Below are 17,051 nucleotides of genomic sequence, written 5' to 3'. Positions count from 1 at the left end.
CCGATCCGAGTGAGGGAAGAAGGAGAAAAGTAATTTAAGCTACCTTATTAACCGGCGCTGATAAAGCGCGAGTGTGAGCGAGTGACAAGTTGAGTAGGAAGAGACAGCAACCAACCAAGCTGACGCGCGCTCTAGTAGACTAATAGCTGCATAGCTAGGTTTTTATCATCCAATATGATTACGTAGTACCAGTCTTGACTGCATCAAACCGGGAGAAGCTAGTTAAGGTAGCTAATGTTAGCTAGTTGAGGCTGCATGCGCTTTCTCATCCTACAGTTAATAATAACAACAACTCCATTCAGAAAATTAAGTAGCAGCCTACACATTGGCTCTTGGTCGTTGTGGCCTATCTTCCTCCTTTAACTTTTAATTGTCATTTTAATTCCATCTTCCATTGATTAGATATCTCCTAACTTTTGCCAGAGACGGCGCGAGGCTCTATGACTGTAGCCTATTGCCGCTTTGTTGACTTAAGATTGTCAAACAACAAGCCATACACTCCACTCTCGTGAAAAGCAAGAGCAGCAGCATAAAGGATCAAATGTCTCTCTCTCTACTGCAGCAGTCGTGTTTGGATCTGTACGGGCCCTTCCGGACAAGTCATTTTAAAATTATACATACCCAAGACTTATCAGATCCGACCCAGACCTGTGACTTTATTTAGAGTTCTTGCTCGGGTTTTAGGGTACAGGTGGATCTGTGAAGACCTCTAATTCTACCATTTTAATGTAGTTAACTGGGTGGGACCTGTGTGGGAGTCATGTCCAACTGGGTCATGAGGAGGGATCAGCCAATTGTGAAATAGAAAATTGACTACTTCAAAACGGAGATTGCCTCAATGACTCATGCTGTCACAGATGCTATAATGGCATAGATACAAAGATGAGTCCTTTATGTATCTCTATGGTCCCACCAACATGTCCTTCCTGATGTTATTTTTTTCCTTCCATTCTTCAGTCACACCTTCTGTCCTTCATTCTGTCTTTCTATCCATCCTTCCTTTGTTCTTTCCCTTCCCTCCTTTACTTTCTTTTTTCCTTTCCCTCCTTGATGGCTGCTGTCCGTCCTTCTCGCCTTTCTTCTTTTGATTTTTCAACTAAACAAGCGGAAGTAGGAATTCCCCATGAGATTCCTAGGAATTTTGTGTCTCACCTGTTTGAGGTGTAATCATTTTTTTCATGTGTTATTGAAAACTTTTTAATAAGCTCCGCCTGCATTTCAAGCTAACATTTAAATGTCCATCCTGACAGAAATCTGTTCATACAAATAACACAATTTTCCCCCACACAAACACAAACACACACAGATACATTATTTGTATCTTTAGGCAATTTGAACTATGTTCAGACTGTACTCTGGGAAATCCCCTCTTGTTATGCCTCCAAATATTTCCCTCAAGCAGTAAGAGTAGGTATTGTCTGTTGGTGATGAGTCACTTCTTCTGAGCGTGCTTTTGTTTCAATACATTTTAACCTTTACACCTGAGGGGTTTTTCGCTAAAAGGTTTAAGTTATATTTTATTGGAGCAAGACATGAGAATGGATAGTCATTCAATGGTCAGGGGAAAGAGGAATGTCCTCTTAATTTCTTCAGTAAGTTCTGTTCACAGGATTTTTTTTGTAGAATATACCTTTATTATTCCCCGCAAACCCTACCACCCTTCCCCCAATTGGAGTAAACTAATAAACAAAGACATTTAGGCTTCTACCTTCAGTTTATACTTATTATACACATTTTACAGACACAATCTATTTTACAAGAGTTATTTTGTTTGTTTTTAGTCTTTCCTCTATTTCTGATGTCCATCCAGTTTGATTTCTATTTGTAACTGTGCTATTTCACAACATTTCTGAACCTATATACATTTTACAGACCCTGTATGTTTTACATTTGTTATCTTGTTATTAGTCCCACCCTTCAGCTCCATTCAACCCCTCCCATCTATCTCTCAACACCATCCATTTTGGATTTCTATTTGCCATATATTTTTCAACTGTGCTGTGATGCTTCACAACAGTACTGAACCTTTCTATTCTCATAGCTTCTACAGATTGTCAATTAAAGATACATTTTTGTTTTTGCTAAAATAATGATTATATTATTGATCGATTGACTATGGCTTTTCAAATCACCCAGTGTTGCCATCTGCAGCGTTAGTTCTAGGTAAATGTTGCAATTCTTCAGCCATTCCTGGACCTGTAACCAAAAAACGAGCTACATATGGACAGTATCAAAATAAATGATCTAATGACTCTGCCTCCTCAAAGCAAAATCTGCAGAGCTGGGAAGATTGTATCCCACATATATATAATATTCTATTGGTTGCAAGAATTTTGTATAATAATTTAAATTGAAAAGTTTTGAATCCGGGATAGTTTTTTGCGTGTCAATTCATAAACCACGTGCCATGGAATCAGTACATCGAAAATCTCTTCCCAACTATTTTGCAACTTATATCACAGCTGTCAATTTTGCTCCTTAAATGAAACTGAAACAATTTTCTTTAACCATTTATGTTATTTAATGCAGGGCCGACAGATAAGTTCCTTACTTTTTCCCCCTTCCACTTGCCTCTTCTATTTTTCTGGTAATGCAGCAATTAGTTGGTTGTAATTTGGGGTAGAACAGACATTCCCATGTCTGTGTTAGCTGCATGTGTGACAACTCCACCAGTCCTATTTATGATACATTATTTTTAAATGATAAATACTTATTTTTTTTATCAATTGGTGTATTTGAGTTTAACCACTATTTGTTGTATTATTTGTTCTGTCTTTTCAGGTGGATTAAACTGAAATGAAATCATACCCGCAAAACACCAGTCTCAACATCAAGAGTGAAGAGGTGATTCCGGGATGCTAGCCTTCTAGGCAGAGTGTCTGTGTTCATTTGCACATCTTAATCTTTTATTTTTATTGGCCAGTCTGAGATATGGCTTTTTCTTTGCAACTCTGCCTAGAAGGCCAGCATCCCAGAGTTCTTCACTGTTGACATTGAGACTGGTGTTTTGCAGGTGCTATTTAATGAAGCTGTCAGTTGAGGACTTGTGAGGTGTCTGTTTCTCAAACTAGACATTCTAATGTACTTGTCCTCTTGCTCAGTTGTGCACCGGGGCCTCCCACTCCTCTTTCTATTCTGGTTCGAGCCATTTTGCACTGTTCTGTGAAGGGAGTAGTACACGGCATTGTACGAGGTCTTCAGTTTCTTGACAATTTCTTGCATGGAAAAGCAAAAAAAAAAAAAAAATTCTCAGAACAAGAATAGACTGACGAGTTTCAGAAGAAAGTTCTAGCTACCTGTAGTTTCTAGCTACCTGTAATCGAACCCACAAATGCTGATGCTCCAGATACTAAACTAGTCTAAAGAAGGCCAGTTTTATAGCTTCTTTAATCAGAACAAGCAGAACCCATCCAACTTGAAGGAGCTGGAGTAGTTTTGCCTTGAAGAATGGCCAAAAATCCCAGTGGCTAGATGTGCCAAGCTTATAGAGCTTACATACCCCAAGAGACTTGCAGCTGTAATTGCTGCAAAAGGTGGCCCTACAAAGTATTGACTTTGGGGAGGTGAATAGTTATGCACGCTCAAGTTTTGTTTTTTTGTTTTATTTCTCGTTTGTTTCACAATAAAAAAATATTTATTTTGCATCTTCAAAGTGGTAGGCATGTTGTGTAAATGCCAAGGGGGTGAATACTTTCGCAAGCCACTGTATATAAAGTGCTTTAATTTCTAAATGGTAAAACATATGTATAACAATACCCTCAAATAAAATGTAACGTTCTGTATCCCTACCTCATATGAAATCTCAAATCCCAAATGCTAGAGTACAAGGCCACATTAACAATTTTAGCTTCACTGTCCAAATGCATATGGAGGAGAGTGTATATAAATCATCATCCCCCTTCTCCCTGCCATTTACTTTGTTTTAAGCCTGTTGGGAATTTCCTCCTGTGTCATAGAGGTAATTACTAGGGACTGTCGAGTGGCATCACCAACAGGAAACTGTGTTTTCAGATCGCCTCCACGGTCTCAGAATCTTGACTGCCTCAGTGTAAAACATAGAGGTGTCTCTCAAACCTGTTCTATAGGTTGTAGAGGCAGATATAGCCCACTGTCTATGCTGTGCTTCTGTACATAAAGTTACATAGTACATTGATGTGAGTTCTCTTTTAAATGCAGTGGATAAAGACAAGGGTGGAGGCGAGACATTTGAACTCCAGGGCAGGCTAAAGACTTTTCTAGGTAGGCAAATTCAAAATGTGCTCTTCAGTCTCACCCTCTGACTGCTGCACCTAACAGCATATGTACCATTTCTTGGAACGTGGTTGGTTTTGTATGGAGGCCAATTTTGGCTGGGAGAACCAGAAAGAGGTGAAGTGAAGGCATTTGTCTACAGTGTAGTAATTATTTTGTGTAAGATTTCAAAGTGGTTAGATGGCATACTTTTACGTTTTGTGTCTATTACATGTGTTGATATCCATAAGCATCCGTCACTCCCAGAGTTAATCATTTACAGTACCAGTCAAAAGTTTGGACACCTACTCATGCAAGTTTTTTTATTTTTTTTATTTTTTTTTAAAATGTGTACTATTTTCTGTTGTCGAATTACACTGAAGACCTCAAAACTATGAAATAACACATTTCGAATCATGTAGTAACCAAAAAAGTGACAGCTTTGCACAATCTTGGCATTCTCTCAACCAGCTTCATGAGGTAGTCACCTGGAATGCATTTCAATTAACAGGTTTGCCTTGTTAAAAGTTAATTTGTGGAATTTCTTTCCTTAATACCTGTTATGCCTATGGGTTCCCATGCGGGAACTACACCCGCTCGTTGAGCTGAAACGGTGGCGCAGGGAATGCAAAAATATTCTTAGAAATATTTAACCTCCACACATTAACAAGTCCAATACCTCAAATGAAAGATAAACACCTTGTTCATCTACCCAGCATGTCAGATTTTTAAAATGTTTTACGGCGAAAACACACCACATATTTATATTAGACCACCACCAAAACAAAGAAAAAACGCAGCCATTTTGTAGAACAAAAGATACAATCACAAAAGCAGGATTAAAAGAAAAATCATTCACTAACCAATCAGTTATGTTGTGACAAGGTATACAGAAGATAGCCCTATTTGGTAAAAGACCAAGTCCATATTATGGCAAGAACAGCTAAAATAAGCAGAGAAATGACAGTCCATCATTACTTTAAGGCATGAACAGTCAATCTGGAAAATGTAAATAACTTTGAAAGTTTCAAGTGCAGTCGCAAAAACCATCAAGTGCTATGATGAAACTGGCTCTCATGAGGACCGCCACAGGAAAGGAAGACCCAGAGTTATCTCTGCTGCAGAGGATAAGTACATTAGAGTTACCAGACTCAGACATTGCAGCCCAAATAAATGCTTCAGAGTTCAAGTAACAGACACATCTCAACATCAACTGTTCAGAGGAGACTGCGTGAATCAGGCCTTAGTGGTCGAATTGCTGCAAAGAAACCACTACTAAAGGACACCAATAAGAAGAAGAGACTTGCTTGTGCCAAGAAACACGAGCAATGGACATTAGACCGGTGAAAATCTGTCCTTTTGGTCTGATGAGTTGCGATTTTTAGTTTGCCTTTGTGAGACGCAGAGTAGGTGAACGGATGATCTCTGCATGTGTGGTTCCGATTGTGAAGCATGGAAGAGGAGGTGTGATGGTGTGGGAGGGCTTTGCTGGTGACACTGTCAGTGATTTATTTAGAATTCAAGGCACACTTAACCAGCATGGCTACCACAGCCTTCTGCAGCGATACGCCAAGCCATCTGGTTTGCTCTTAGTGGGACTATCATTTGTTTTTCAACAGGAAAATGACACAAAACATACCTCCACGCTGTGTAAGGGCTATTTGACCAAGAAGGAGAGTGATGGAGTGCTACATTCGATGACCTGGCCTCCACAATCACCTGACCTCAACCAAATTGAGATGGTTTGGGATGAGTTGTACCACAGCATGAAGGAAAAGCAGACAAGTGTTCAGCATATGTGGAAACTCCAAGACTGTTGGAAAAGCATTCCAGGTTAAGCTGGTTAAGAGAATGCCAAGAGTGTGCAAAGCTGTCAAAGGCAAAGGGTGGCTACTTTGAAGAATCTCAAAGTGTTAAACAGATCTAAATATTTTATGGTTTACTGTATGATTCCATATGTGTTATTTCATAGTTTTGATTTATTCACTATTATTCTACAATGTAGAAAACTCAACTATATCAACTATATTTGGGAGAAGGTTGAAACACACATAAAACATTCATGGACATTTAGCTAGCTTGATGTTGCTAGCTAATTTGTCCTGAGATATAGACATGTCCATTTTTTTTTTACATTTATTTTTTTTTATTATTTTTTTTGCTGGATCTTTGTAGAATTTTGACCCATTTTTGAGTCACACAAAATCGTGTGTTCTCTACTCTGACAATTAATCCATAGGGGAAACCTAGTTAGTTTCTAGTAATCTCTCCTAGTCTTCTTCTATGGATTTTTTTATGGCGGTTGGCAACCAACTTTTTCAGGTGCATTACTGCAACCTACTGAAGTGTGGACCTTGTTCATCTGTCAATCACCCACGTGTATGTGTGTGGGGAGAGGTGGGACTTGACAGCGCCTCAAGTGTCTAAAATAGAACCATGTTCTATGTTAGCGCCTGGTAACGTTTGGATGAAATTATTGAATAAGATGTATGTGTACATTTATTTTGCAACGCTCTCCCATACAACACAGGCGGTGTGGTCAGCATATAACCCTTTGTCAAAATCTGAGCCATGTGTAAAACTGTTTTCATTCAGCATTTCTTTCATGTATTCATTTGGTTGATGCATCACTCAGAAATTGTTTACCATTTTTAATGGCATATTCCACTGTTTTGAATGCTGTGTGTTTATGTGTGATTTGCATGTGTGTGTTTTTTGACGTATGAGTGACACACTTCCCCCCTAGAGAAAGTGTGTGACTAACCTCATTTGGTTAATTCATCACTCAGAAATTGTTTACCATTTGGACTGGGATTTTCTTAACTGTTTCGAAGGATGTGTGTGTTGTTTTCGTTGTTGCAAAAGTGACTAATTTTCCCCCTAGAGAAAGTGTCTGAATAACCACATGAGAAACAAAGCACAAAGTGACAGTAACACTCTAGCTCCTAACTGTCACTCAGTCAAGGTATGACTGAACTAGCTACACAGGCCAAGAGCCAATAAACCCGAGAGCACATTTTAGATTTGACAAGATTATTATTTAATTTTTTTAAACACTACCATACTATGTAAGCAGTCTGGCACACTAGGCTATCGTTCTAATAGCTTGTCTAAAACGTGTCTCCCTCTAAAAAGGACATTGGTGTTGTCTTTGCAGATCTGTAACTACCAGGGGTTGGCACGTGTGGTGGTACAGCTGGTGACCAACTCTAAAGATGCCCACCTCCATGCCCACAGTTTGGTGGGCAAGCAGTGTGACAAAGGCATCTGCATCACAGACCAACAGCCCAAAGACTCCAGCATCAGGTGTGTCTCCACCGCTCTCTCTAGTTAGCGTTGCGCATTAACACACACTAGGGCTGGTAAGGTAATTGTATAAACATGTAACCAACAAAAATATGCCAAAATCCGACCTGAATCGCCACTCTGTCTGCTGAATTTAGCTATCCAATGTCATTATTGGTGAGTGTGGACATTTTCAGTATTCAGACGCCTTGACTTTTTCCACATTTCGTTACGTTACAGCCTTATTCTAAAATTGATAACATTTTAAATACATTTAATCGTCAATTTATGCACAATAACCCATCATGACAAAGTTAAAACAGGTTATTTGACATTTTTGTCTATATAAGGTCCCACAGTTGACAGTGCATGTCAGAGCAAAAACCAAGCAACGAGGTCAAAGGAATTGTCCATAGAGCTCCGAGACAGGATTGTGTCGAGGCACAGATCTGGGGAAGGGTATCAAAAAATGTCTGCAGCATTGAAGGTCCCCAAGAACACAGTGGCCTCCATCATTCTTAAATGGAAGAAAGTTGGAACCACCAAGGCTCTCCCTCGAGCTGGCCGCCCGGCCAAACTGAGCAATCAGGGGAGAAGGGCCTTGGTCAGGGAGGTGACCAAGAACCCAATGGTCACTCTGACAAGAGTTCAAGAGTTCCTCTGATGAAACCAAGATTTAATTGTTTGGCCTGAATGCCAAACATCATATCTGGAGGAAACCTGGCACCATCCCTACGGTGAAGCATGGTAGTGACAGCATCATGCTGTGAGAATGTTTTTCAGAGGCAGGGACTTGGAGACTAGTCAGGATCGAGGGAAAGATGAAGGGAGAAGGGTACAGAGAGATCCTTGATGAAAACCTGCTCCAGAGCGCTCAGGACCTCCGACTGGGGCGAAGGTTCACCTTCCAACAGGACAACGACCCTAAGCACACAGCCAAGACAACGCAGGAGTGGCTTCGGGACAAGTCTCTGAATGTCCTTGAGTGGCCCAGCCAAAGCCCGGACTTGAACCCGATCAAACATCTCTGGAGAGACCTGAAAATAGTTGTTCAGCGACGCTCCCCATCCAACCTGACAGAGCTTGAGAGGATCTGCAGAGAAAAATGGTATAAACTCCCCAAATACAGGTGTGCCAAGCTTGTAGTGACATATCCAAGAAGACTCAAGGCTGTAATCCCTGCCAAAGGTGCTTCAACAATGTACTGAGTAATGGGTCTGAATACTTGTAAATGTCATTTTTGTTTAAAAATAATGTACGAACATTTCTAAAAACTTGTTTTTGTTTTGTCATTAGGGGATATTGTGTGTAGATTGATGAGGGAACATTCAATTTGAGAATAAGACTGTAACGTAATAAAATGTGGAAAAAGTCAAGGGGTCTGAATATTTCCGAATGCACTGTATAAGCAAAAGTGAAAAACGAATTTGAGATCAAATAGGCTAGCAAACGTCAGGTCTATGTACATAACCCAGAGGCATGACCACTGCACGTGATAGATTGACCCACTAGAGGACAGAAGATTTACCTGCCTTAATTTTGCAAACCATTAACCAAAATTCCATGATCTTCACAGCCCTAACACACACCACCGACAGAACCAGTTAGCTTACCGGTAATGAGTATGTTTAACACCTTTAACTGTTTGCTTATTGACAACATTGCAGAAATGTCTGGACATCCTATAGGGCCATCATGGATCCTTCCTTTGAGATCATATGTAATGATGTGATTTCTGACTTAGGGTTTCCCCATCTAACTTGAATTGACCTTATGGTGTTATATCTTGCAGTAATTCTTAAAAATGTACCACATGTAAATTAGACATTCCTTGTGACAGTTTCCCCAACCTGGGCATCCTCCATGTGACCAAGAAGAATGTGAGTAAGACACTGGAGGACCGCATGACTGAGGCCTACCGGATGGGCTACAACTGTGGCATTGTCATCCACCCCGAGATAGACGCCATCCAGGGAGAGGTTCGCATCCCCCGGGAGCTCACTGGTCAGTCACCTTTAAGACAATTTGATTGAATTAATGTATTTCTGCAGAGCACTAAGAATATTTGTTGTTTTGCATATATATGAATATATACGCATCGCCAACTTCACACTCAACCTTCGTGTGTGTGTCTGCCTTCAGATCACCAGAGAAGCATGATCTGCAGTGCAGCAACCAAGCAGGCTAAAGAGATGGACCTAAGCGTGGTGCGCCTCATGTTCACAGCCTTCCTCCCAGATAGTGACGGGGGCTTCTCCCGTAGACTGGACCCCGTCATATCAGACCCCATTTTCGACAGCAGTAAGTCACTAACAGCCACCTCGTCACTAAGCACCAAATCAACTACAGTTCTGGTGAAAATGTGCCCGTTGACATCAATGCATGATTTATGAAAAAAAAGATTAGGCCATTAGTGCTGTGTTTCCCAGTGTGCTGTGACCTCAACAAGACAACGGTTCTAGCTAGCTAGCTGAAACAGTCTTTAGCCATGACCCAATAAGAACTGTCTGTGCTCCACCATTTTGTTTCTTCTTTACATTATCAGTGAAGGATGTTCCATTACCCTTCACGAAGTCCATCAATGACAAAGGTCCCCCACCTCACCATAGACACACACCATATTAGGATACATAGTACCCAGTAGTGCCTCAGCTTAATGAAGCTCAGGAAGGAACTACTGTTTGAACAAATGAATAGAACCATTATTGTGCCTCTCAATACTGAATTCATGTAATTAGTCACTGAGTTTAAGATGTATTGAAGTAAAAACCACATCAGTGTGCACTGGTTTCATTTTCCTAGCTCTGTTCTTCCGCTACGTCACGTTTCTTACTCGGCTTCCTCTCGCAGGCTGAAACTAGGCCTTCAATTTCATTTTGATGCCTGCCCTTTACTGTGTGAAAGCATCCACACAGTTTGTGTCAAGTCTTTTTTTTCCACATTTGGTGTCTCTGTGGTTTTTTGAAATTAGAAAATATTTTTGAAGAGAAACAAGTAAAATAGTGGTTCCAGTTTGATAACAATGGGCAATTTCAAGGATTTACAAGGAATCCAATATGAATTATGCACAGTAAAGAGAAAAGTGTTTTCGTTACAGTGCCTTCAAAGTATTCACACCTCTTAACTTTTTCCACATTTTGTTTATGTGTTTATGAGGCCTGAATTTAAAATGAATTACATTTTGATTTTTGTCACTGGCATACACCCCCATAATGTCAAAGAGAAAAATGGTTTTAGAAACGTTTACAAATGTATTAAAAATGAAAGGCTGAAATGTCTTGAGTCAATAAGTATTATACCCCTTTGATATGGCAAACCTAAATAAGTTCAGGAGTAAACATTTGCATGGATCCACTCTGTGTGCAATAATAGTGTTTAACATGATTTTTGAATGACTGCCTCCTCTATGTACCCCACACATACAATTTATTTAAGGTCCCTCAGTCGAGCAGTGAATTTCAAACACAGATTCAACCAAAAAGACCAGGGAGGTTTTCCAATGCCTTGCAGGGAATTGGTAGATGGGTACTTTTTTTATTTAATTTTTTTAAAGCTGACATTAAATATCCCTTTGAGGGCCTCCCGGGTGGCGCAGTGGTTAAGGGCAGAGACTCTGGGTTCGCGCCTAGGCTCTGTCACAACCGGCCGCGACCGAGAGGTCTGTGGGGCGACGCACAATTGGCCTAGCGTCGTCCGGGTTAGGGAGGGTTTGGCCGGTAGGGATATCCTTGTCTCATCGCGCTCCAGCGACTCCTGTGGCGGGCCGGGCGCAGTGCACGCTAACCAAGGTTGCCAGGTGCACAGTGTTTCCTCCGACACATTGGTGCGGCTGGCTTCCGGGTTGGATGCGCGCTGTGTTAAGAAGCAGTGCGGCTTGGTTGGGTTGTGTATCGGAGGACGCATGACTTTCGACCTTCATCTCTCCCGAGCCCGTACGGGAGTTGTAGCGATGAGACAAGATAGTAGCTACTAACAATTTGAAGCCACGAAATTGGGGAGAAAAGGGGGGTAAAATTCACACACAAAAAAATAAAAAATAATATCCCTTTGAGCATGGTGAAGTTATTAACTACACTTATATCAATACACCCAATCACTACAAAGATACAGCGTCCTTCCTAACTCAGTTGCTGGAGAGGAAGAAAACTGCTCCGGGATTACATCATGAGGCCAATGGTGACTTTAAAACAGTTAAGAGTTTAATGGCTGTGATAGGAGAAAATGGAGGCTGGAGCAACAACATTGTAGTTACTCCACAATACTAACCTAATTGACAGAGTTAAAAGAAGGAAGCCTGTACAGAATAAATATATTAATTCTGTTTACAACAAGGCTCTAAAGTAATACTGCAAAAATGTGGAAAAGCAATTAACTTTTTGTTCTGAATACAAAGTGTTATGTTTGGGGAAAATCCAATACAACACATTACTGAGTACCACTCTCCATATTTTCAAGCATAGTGGTGGCTGCATCATGTTATGGGTATGCTTTTAAACATTAAAGGACTGGGAAGTTTTTTAGGATAACATTTTTTACGGAGTGACGCTAAGCACAGGCAAAATCCTAGAGGAAAACCTGGTTCAGTCTGCTTTCCACCATACACTGACAGATTAATTCACCCTTCAGCAGGACAATAACCTTAAACACAAGGCCAAATGTACACTGGAGTTGCTTACCAAGAAGACATGTTCCTGAGTGTCCGAGTTACAGTTTTGACTAAAATCTGCTTGAAAATCTATGGCAAGACCTGAAAATGGTTTTCTATCAATGATCAACAACCAATTTTGAGAATTTTGAAAAAAGTAATGGGTAAATGTTGCACAATCCAGGTGTGGAAAGCTGTTTGAGACTCACAGCTGTAATCGCTGCAAAAGGTGCTTTTACAAAGTATTGACTCGGGTATGAAAACAAACATTTCTAAAAAAACAAAAACATGTTTTCACTTTGTCATTATGGGGTATTGAGTGTAGATGGGTGAGATTTATTATTTTTTAAACCATTTTGAATTCAACCTGTCATAAAACAAAATGTTAAGGTGTTTGAATACTTTCTGAAGGAAGTGTACCTATTAGCTGTCAATGAATGAGAAGTAACGGTATTCTGCCTGCACTAAACAGAAGATCTGAGTTCCCTTATTCTGTTTGTAGAAGCTCCTAATGCATCCAACCTGAAGATTGTGCGGATGGACCGCACAGCTGGCTGTGTGACAGGAGGAGAAGAGGTCTACCTGCTCTGTGACAAGGTCCAGAAAGGTACAGTATGTGACTGGAATGGATTTGTCATCTATGATCCCGAGTGTGATTTATCACCGTTATCATGAAGATAATGTAGTCTAAAGCAACACGTAGTCAACACGTAGTCTGGAGCAACACGCAGTCTGAAGCCACATGCAGTCTGAAGCAACATGTAGTCAACACATAGTCTGAAGCAACATGTCGTCTGAAGCAACACATAGTCTGAAGCCACATGCAGTCTGAAGCAACATGTAGTCAACACATAGTCTGAAGCCACATGCAGTCTGAAGCAACATGTAGTCAACACATAGTCTGAAGCAACATGTCGTCTGAAGCAACATGTAGTCAACACGTAGTCTGAAGCACTATCTCTCCGGCTCTTAGTTCTGTGTGACATCGTCAGACTGTTCAAGAAGGAAGTCCTCCGGCCTGCTTTTCCAGGAAGAGGTTTATAGCGGTGTATTGTCCTCTCTCTACCTTTTTGTTTTAGCCGTATTGGCCTGTTGGCAAAACGTCAACAAACCTGGAATGCAAGATCCTCTCTTGGGACAGAAGTTCAAGTCTTTTTTTGGGCTCTGCTGTTTGACCACCAAACAAAAGGCCTCATCTCAAGTCTATTTCTACCTTTTTATTTATTTATTTTATTTAACCTTTATTTAACAAGGCAAGTCAGTTAAGAACAAATTCTTATTTACAATGACAGCCTACCAAAAGGCCTCCTGTGGGGACGGGGGCTGGGATAAAATGCACATCACGACAAGAGAGACACCACAACACTATATAAAGAGAGACCTACGACAACAACATAGCATGGCAGCAACACATGAAAACACAGCATGATAGCAGCACAAAACATGGTACAAACATCATTAAAACTCGTTTTTCAACCACTCCACAAATTTCTTGTTAGCAAACTATAGTTTTGGCAAGTTGGTTAGGACATCTACTTTGTGCATGACACAAGTAATTTTTCCAACAATTGTTTACAGACAGATTATTTCACTTAGAATTCACTGTATCACAATTCCAGTGGGTCAGAAGTTTACATACACTAAATTGACTATGCCTTTAAACAGCTTGGAAAATTCCAGAAAATGATGTCATGGCTTTAGAAGCTTCTGATAGGCTATTGACATAATTTGAGTCAATTGGAGGTGTACCTGTGGATGTATTTCAAGGCCTACCTTCAAACTCAGTGCTTTTTTGCTTGACATCATGGGAAAATCAAAAGAAATCAGCCAAGACCACAAGTCTGGTATCTATATCCACAGTAAAAACGAGTCCTCTATCGACATAACCTGAAAGGCCACTCGGCAAGGAAGAAGCCACTGCTCCAAAACCGCCATAAAAAAGCCAGACTACGGTTTGTAACTGCACATGGGGACAAAGATCGTACTTTTTGGAGAAATGTCCTCTGGTCTGATGAAACAAATATAGAACTGTTTGGTCATAATGACCATCGTTATGTTTGGAGGAAAAGGGGGGATGTTTGCAAACTGAAGAACACCATCCCAACCGTGAAGCATGGGGGTGGCAGCATCATGTTGTGGGGGTGCTTTGCTGCAGGAGGGACTGGTGCACTTCACAAAATAGATGGCATCATGAGGATGGAAAAGTATGTGGATATATTGACGCAACATCTCAAGGCATCAGTTAGAGTTAAAGCTTGGTCGCAAATGGGTCTTCCAAATGGACAATGACCCCAAGCATACTTCCAAAGTTGTGGCAAAATTACTTAAGGACAACGAAGTCAAGGTATTGGAGTGGCCATCACAAAGCCCTGACCTCAATCCCACAGAACTGAAAAAGCGTGTGCGAGCAAGGAGGCCTACAAACCTGACTCAGTTACACCAGCTCTGTCAGGAGGAATGGGCCAAAATTCACCCAACTTATTGTGGGAAGCTTGTGGAAGGCTACCCGAAACATTTGACCCAAGTTAAAAAATGTAAAGGCAATGCTACCAAATACTTATTGAGTGTATGTAAACTTCCGACCCACTGGGAATGTGATGAAAGAAATAAAATATTAATTAAATCATTCTCTCTACTATTATTCTGACATTTCACATTTTTAAAATAACGTGGTGATCCTAACTGACCTAAGACGGAATCGTTACTAGGATTAAATGTCAGGAATTGTGAACAATGAGTTTAAATGTATTTGGCTACGGTGTATGTAAACTTTTGACTCCAACTGCAGGTAGAGGAGACAATACATCATGCGAAGATAATGTTCTATACACTGCTCTTTACAGGAAACCTACTGATCGTAACAGTTTGTTGTGGGCCGATAGTTGTCACCCACTTGCCTTGAAAAACAGTTTGCCCTACAGCCAATTCTGTCGAATCAAAAGAATTAGCAAAAAACACTCAGGTTTCGACAGAAAGAAAATTCAAGGAGAGGGGCTACAAAAATGGTCAGATTAATGCTGCCATTGAGAAAATTCAAAACAAAACGAGACATGACCTTTTTTATGGTCAGTCTCGCAAAAATAAGCATTCTTGCGCTCTAACTATTCAAAGTGCGCTGAACAAATTAAGGGAATCGTTCACAAACATTGGCACATTCTAAGATCCGATGACGGTATCGTGTTTTCAGACCCTCCCTTGATCGTATTCTCGCTGGGCAGGAATCACAGAGATCAACTGGTAATCTCTGATTTACCACCCCAACAACAACCCTGGAATGCAAGATCCTCTTTTGGGACCTCAGTTTGTCTTTTTTTGTGCTCTGCTGTTTGACCTCCAAACAAAGGGCCTCATCTCGAGTCTATTTCTACCTTTTTTATTTAACATGGCAAATCAGTTAAGAACAAATTATTTACAATGACAGCCTACCAAAAGGCCTCCTGTGGGGACAGGGATGGGATTCAAAATGTAGGACAAAACACACGACAAGAGAGACAACACGACATAAAGAGAGTCCTAGGACGACAACATAGCATAGCAGCAACACATGATAACACAGCATGGTAGCAACACAACATGGCAGCAGCACATGGTAGCAGCACAAAACAGGGTACAAACATTGTTGGGCACAGACAACAGCACAAAGAGCAAGTAAGTAGAGACAACAATACACCACGCAAAGCAGCCACATCTGTCAGTAAGAGTGTCCACTCGCTGTATCATGCTTTGCAGAGTCCATCAGTGGTATACTACTCCAGCCCTTCAGTCTTTTGTTCCAGCCCAGTTCTAAGACACTTCATTCAGACAAAACATACTGAAGATCACGATTTTAGTCGATTCTTTGAAATATTAGTGTTGGGTTGGAGCAAAGGTCTGCACACCCAGCAGCTCTCCCAGGACTTGAGTTTTCTTGTCAAGGACATGTACGGTGCAGCTAAAACATTCCAATAGGATATTCAAATACTTCTGTAGTTGTGTGTCAGTAGTGGGTGGCACCACTTCCTTGTTATCTTCTATTATCCTCCAATATCTTTCACGTCACCAGTTTGTTCTTTTACTCCTAGTTTGAAAGTGGTGTTGTGACCGTGTACCGTTTCCCCTGTCATTACAGATGACATCCAGGTGCGCTTCTATGAGGATGACGAGACAGGGCTGACATGGGAGGCCTTTGGGGACTTCTCCCCCACTGATGTCCATCGACAGGTCCGTGACACACAATAAAGTCTGTTTATATGTCCTCCCCTGTAACAGTACTATAACCTAACCACTGGTAAAATCTCCACTCCCTTCCACAGTTTGCCATTGTTTTCAAGACCCCCAAATACAGAGACCTGAACCTCCAGAAGCCCACCTCAGTGTTTGTGCAGCTGAAGCGTAAATCGGACAACGAGACGAGCGAGCCCAAGCCTTTCACCTACCACCCACAGATCATAGGTGAGCCGGTCTGAAACACCCCCAGACCTGGTCCTGGAGTCCCCCTCCCCTGTGCATGCTGGTCTCTATCCCAACCCACTATAGTTTGTGCCATTCTTATGGCACGGGGTTCAAATTGGACATAACCCACTCTTCTGTCAACTGTCATGTCAATCGGCTCATCTTGCCCCTGGTCTTCATCCTCAGATAAGGAAGAGGTGCAGAGGAAAAGACAGAAGACCCTGCCTAATTTCCAGGACTACAGCGGCCAAGGTGGAGCAGGGGGCATGTACCGGGGACCAGGGGGAGGAGGCTCCGCTACAGGGGGAGGACCCGGCTCAGGGGGAGGAGGTACACCCAAAAATGTTTCTGATGAGTCGTTATTTTTACACAGAAGGAATGTGATTTTAAGATGAACGAGACAAGCCATGTAAACTTCAAATGGGAAATTTCTCAAAGTTCTTCACACGAGACGAAGTAC

General features: G+C 41.2%; 1 protein-coding gene across 3 annotated transcripts in view; it reads left to right on the top strand.

The window, feature by feature from the left end:
* The window catches only part of LOC110488722 (nuclear factor NF-kappa-B p105 subunit), a 35,479-nt gene that overhangs the window by 12,244 nt on the left and 6,184 nt on the right, over positions 1–17,051 (top strand). For all 3 annotated transcript variants that reach the window (XM_090198299.1, XM_021561045.3, XM_090198300.1), the window contains exons 6-12: positions 7,388–7,536; positions 9,356–9,519; positions 9,658–9,816; positions 12,663–12,767; positions 16,269–16,360; positions 16,453–16,591; positions 16,778–16,921. In XM_090198299.1, the coding sequence (XP_090054425.1) occupies positions 7,388–7,536; positions 9,356–9,519; positions 9,658–9,816; positions 12,663–12,767; positions 16,269–16,360; positions 16,453–16,591; positions 16,778–16,921 (952 nt within the window). The remainder of the gene's footprint in view (positions 1–7,387; positions 7,537–9,355; positions 9,520–9,657; positions 9,817–12,662; positions 12,768–16,268; positions 16,361–16,452; positions 16,592–16,777; positions 16,922–17,051) is intronic.

Source organism: Oncorhynchus mykiss, chromosome 14 (genome assembly GCF_057628025.1).
Source record: "Oncorhynchus mykiss isolate SJ-2025 chromosome 14, ASM5762802v1, whole genome shotgun sequence".
Lineage (NCBI taxonomy): Eukaryota > Metazoa > Chordata > Actinopteri > Salmoniformes > Salmonidae > Oncorhynchus > Oncorhynchus mykiss.
Note: the sequence above shows the minus strand (reverse complement) of the source record. Positions and strands in the feature narration are given on the sequence as shown.